General features: G+C 50.6%; 1 protein-coding gene across 1 annotated transcript; it reads right to left on the minus strand.

Annotated features, from left to right (window-relative positions):
- Positions 1 to 311: 311 nt before the first annotated feature.
- On the minus strand, positions 312 to 4,259 carry ARL4C (ADP ribosylation factor like GTPase 4C). Its single transcript, XM_034786071.1, has one exon. The coding sequence runs from the start codon at positions 3,816 to 3,818 to the stop codon at positions 3,240 to 3,242; it is 579 nt and encodes a 192-aa protein (XP_034641962.1). The 5' UTR covers positions 3,819 to 4,259; the 3' UTR covers positions 312 to 3,239.
- Positions 4,260 to 4,608: the final 349 nt, after the last annotated feature.

Consider the following 4,608-nt stretch of genomic DNA (forward strand, 5'->3'; position numbering starts at 1 on the left):
CTCCATGTCCTGAATCCCAGTCCTGTGATTATCCACAAGATTATCTTTCTCTGAGGCAGTGTAGCCTGGTGGCTAGTGCACTGCACGAGGACTCGGGAGACCTGAATTCTATCCCTGGGTCTGCCACTAGTTGACCTTGAGCAAATTGTCATTTCCCTTCTCTGTGCCTCTGTTTCCCCATCTGTAAAATGGGGATAGTGATACCAACTTCCTTTGAAAAGTGGTTTGAGAGCTATGGATGAAAACACACTGAATTATTAAGAGAAAGAACAAAGACGTCTGTCAAATTCTTCATCGTATAAATAATTTATTTCAGTTCACAGCATCATGTTTGCATCATTTTTTTTTTTTTTTTTTTTTTAAAAAGAGGAAAGATGGAAAGAACAGAGGATGGATGACAAGATAAAATGAAAAGTTATACTACATAACATGGCATTTTTCTTGAGTTCCAGGTACACTGTGAAGACAAAGTCTGAAATGGGACTGGCATCTCAGGATATTTGCTGAGAAAAAAAAAAACAAAAACATTTCCCCCCCTCCCCAAAAATTGTTGAGAGGCACACAACCTGGAGTAAATCCAACTGTGATTTTAGAACAGCAGACTAGGTAAAGCTTTTCTGTAATCACAGTTGCAGCTAACACAGCTCAACTCAGCCCTAGCACTCAGGAATAGTCATTACAGTCCTGAAACACTACAGAAATACCAATGACCCTGTTAACTACTAATTGGAGAAGTATTTTAACTTACTGCAAAAATGTACAACTAGTGACCATGACCCTGGATCCATCTGGCCCCTAGCCAGCACAGTGCCTAAACATATGCATAAAGTTAAGCACATGCTTCAGTGCTTTTGCTGGATAGGGATCAAATTAGGCAATGCTTAAGTAATTTGCTTAATTAGGGCCAGTTTAACTGACTGTCCAGTAAGGAGCCAATCCTGCAACTGCATGTCCTATTTCCACAAACAGTTCCATTCAAATTAATGAACCTATTTGCCTCAGTAATGTTGTCTGCAGGATCAAGAAACAAATCTTGACACTGGGGGAAACCCCCCTGTAATAGGTGTTATTTTTAAAGCATGACAGGTTTTGATCAGAACCGTTTTATTTAACCCCTAAACGCTTTTAACATTCAAAACAAAGGTTGGAGCATTTGGCTTCTGCAGTGTCACAAAATAAATATATTCTCTCTCTCAATAGTGTGGAACTACCAAATGTCAAAGTGCTTCAGAAAGTGTTTCATGTGAAGGCAAAGAAAAAAAAACACAAAAGATTCCAATGAAACTGTACAGACCCTCCTGAAATGATGGGACCAGCCCACTTCTTAGATTAGCGAAGCAGTCACTACTCCTGTAAACTGGAATCTTGCAGGCATCTAAATACCATTTGGTTTCAATATTGGATTTCTACAAAATGCTATTGGGAAAGTACTGAGTTCATTGCTGAAAAGGAGAATCAGCTGCCTGAAATTCACCCAGGTTTTTTCTTTGTTTGGGAAATGCACTCAAGCAGAAAGCCAAATACTTCAGTCACCAGAAATTCTCACATGACCATATTAAGACCAGTGAACCACAGGTGTGGGACACTGGTATGCAAAAAACTGTTTGCTGCTGATTTCCAAACTCTCTTCTGGTTATGAAATTCTGAGCATCAGAATTTTCTCATTGCGAGAGGAGTTTCCATGAGAGAGAGACCGACCAAGAAGCAGCCAGCTTATGTATATTTAGGGTCCAATCCTGTGCTCAGTGAAGTTAATGTCAAAACACCCATTGATGGGGAAGGGCCAGCCAGCCAGGATCTTGCTAAAACACTGGGCTTGATCCTGCACTAGTGAAGTGATTGGAAACAAGTCTAAACCTGTTGTACATTTACTGCACTAGCACGATCTCCCCTTGCATGCTTTGCAGCTAGGGCACTCAGCCTTGAATTTGTTAAAAACCTTTGGTTGTATCATCAAAAAGTTCTTAAAACTTCCACTTCGCACTCTGCTCTGCACTCCAATATCCCTTTGCGTTAGAGATTTTGCAAACTCTTGCCATTTTGGGTGGTACAAGTTTAGCTTAACTGCCTAATGTTTGTATTCTGGTGATCCAAGTACTGGCTTGAATCACAGTCCATGTTTATACCACAGTTTAATTAGCAACTCTTGTGCTTTTCCGTTTGCTTTTATATCCATGCAGATGAGGTGAACTGTCATCCAGCAGTGTCATGAGACTTATTTTTTTAAATGGAGTGCGCAAATGGAATCGACCAGATTGAACCAAATTAGACAATCCGAACATCTCCCCACCCTGTAGGCTACAGCAATAAAGTGGCAAGACATACTGCTTACCATTGCTACAGGATAGTCTGTTTAAAAAAGAAAAAAATAAACCTTTGAAAATGAAGAGATGCTTGAGAACCTTTCATGGCAAAAATTCATACAGAACCCCTTTTAGCAAACAGCTTAAAACTCAGCACCAGTCAACAGCAGGTCACAAGCCATCTAGCTGGCTATATAGCTTTAAATCCCCCATGGAGCAATACATTTCTCTCTTTAGATAGACTTTGTTTTTAAAATAGGATGGGCACCCTCCGTTGAAACAACTGGGCATTCCCTTTAAGCACAACAGCTACTGCAAGCAGTAGTGTATCATTCATTCACTCCAGGGCTTCATAGATTTTGTTGGTCTGATTTGTTGTGTGTGAGAATGACCCACATATGGGCTGAATCCGAAGGGGGTGGGGGGAAGGGGAGGTCTGGTGCAACCTGAAAAGCAGTTCTCCCAGGAGGCTCACCTTACCTAGCCACCATTCAGCAAGGTGTATTGGCCTGTGATTTCCTACCGCAGTTTTCCCAACCACAAACAGATGCCTCAGCATCCAGTGCTTCCTGAAGTAGTACCCCCCCAACACACACACTTTTGTTTTGTTTTGAAGGATCCACAGACAGGAGCAAATTCAAGCTCAGTTTCGCAGGGGCCAGCCCTGTGGCATCAAGCGCCACCGCAAATACTCCGATGTAAAAGGAAAGGCAATTCCCTCCCAAGCTCAGATGTTAGCTGATCTGATCGTCGGGGGGCAAACAGCAGCCGCTTCACCCAGACGCCAGCCTCACCCATCTCCTAGTCCTGCCAGCGAGTTAAAAGCAGTAGCGACCCCAATGAAAGGCGCTGCGGGGCCGAGCGCCCGTCCAGACACAGGCGCCCAGGGAGGCCGGCCCGGCAATGTTTCAGGCTAGCGGGGTTTGGGCCCGGCCGTTATCGTTTCTTCCTCTGCTTGAGGGACTTCCTGCGCTTGAGGATCATCTCGTAGAGCTTGTCCATGCCCTCGGTGAGCCCCTCGCCGATGATGGCGCAGGCGGGCTGGACGTGGTAGGTGGTGGAGGGGGCGAGCTCATGCAGCGCCAGCTGCTTCTCCAGCTCGGCCACGGGCAGGGACTTGGGCAGGTCCTGCTTGTTGGCGATGACCAGCAAGGGGGTGCCTTGGTTCTCGGCGAACTTGGTCACCTTGTGCAGCTCGGTCTTGGCCTCCTCCAGCCGGTCCACGTCCACCGAGTCCACCACGTAGATGATGCCGTCGGTGCAGCGGCTGTAGGACTTCCAGAGCGGCCGCAGCTTCTCCTGGCCGCCCACGTCCCAGAAGTGGCAGCTGATGCCCTTGGCCGTGCCGTTGCTCAGCCGGATCTTCTCGGTGTTGAAGCCGATGGTGGGCACCGTGTTGACGAACTCGTTGAACTTGAGCCGGTAGAGGACGGTGGTCTTGCCGGCCGAGTCCAAGCCCAGCATGACGATGTGCAGGGACTGGAAAGCGGAGATGTTGGAGGAGATGTTCCCCATGGCCCCCCGCCACCGCCGGCGCAGCTGGAACCTGGCCAAGCCACGGGAGGGGGTTTCAAATCGGGGGCTATTTTTACAGCGCGCCCATCCCCGTGGCGTCGGGGCGCTAGCGCTGCAGCAGTCTCCCAGGGCGCGGTGTCCCCGCCAGGGGCTGCCCAGGGGCCGGGGCTGCAATCAGCGCAGCCAGGGCGCGATCAGCCCGGGGTCCGCGCTAGCCGGGCTGGGAGCCTGCGGGGCCATCAACCACTCAGCCGCCGCCTCTGGGCTGGGGCCGGCCGGGTCCCCTCCTTCCCCTGCGGGCGGGAGACACGCAGCCCCCAGCCCCGGATCAAGTCCTCCGAGCGGCGCCCGCCCCGCTCATGCCGGGGCTCCCTGTCCCTGGCCAGGCGCGCTGCCGCTCCGCTCGCTCCGGCTCCCCCTTCGGCTCTGAGCGAGAAAAGCAGCCGCAGTTCAATCCATCAAACCCCGCCCCCGACACACCCCGGCGCCGGCCAGGGAGGCGCCTTAAAAGGGCAACGACACGCCCCTCCGCCGCCACCTCCCCCCCCGGCGTGAATGTCTGGGGCCCGCCTCAGCTCCATGGGGCTGGAGCGGCGGGACCGACACGCTGCTCGGGGAAACGGGAAACCCCGCCCCCTAAGCGGAGCTATTGAGCCGGGGCTGGTCTTGTGCTGAGCCTGGCGCTCCCCTGGAAATGGGGCCCCCCGCGATTCCCAGCGCGCCAGCCGGAGTGCCACGGTGAAGGCGAAGCTGTACTACCCCAAGGGACCCGTCTGATGAAGTCTGACCA

The sequence above is a fragment of the Trachemys scripta genome, chromosome 11 (assembly GCF_013100865.1).
Source record: "Trachemys scripta elegans isolate TJP31775 chromosome 11, CAS_Tse_1.0, whole genome shotgun sequence".
In the NCBI taxonomy this organism is placed as follows: domain Eukaryota; kingdom Metazoa; phylum Chordata; order Testudines; family Emydidae; genus Trachemys; species Trachemys scripta.

Excerpts from the sequence above, each read along its gene's own strand:
- ARL4C (XM_034786071.1), bottom strand. The coding sequence starts at position 3,818 with ATGGGGAACATCTCCTCCAACATCTCCGCTTTCCAGTCCCTGCACATC.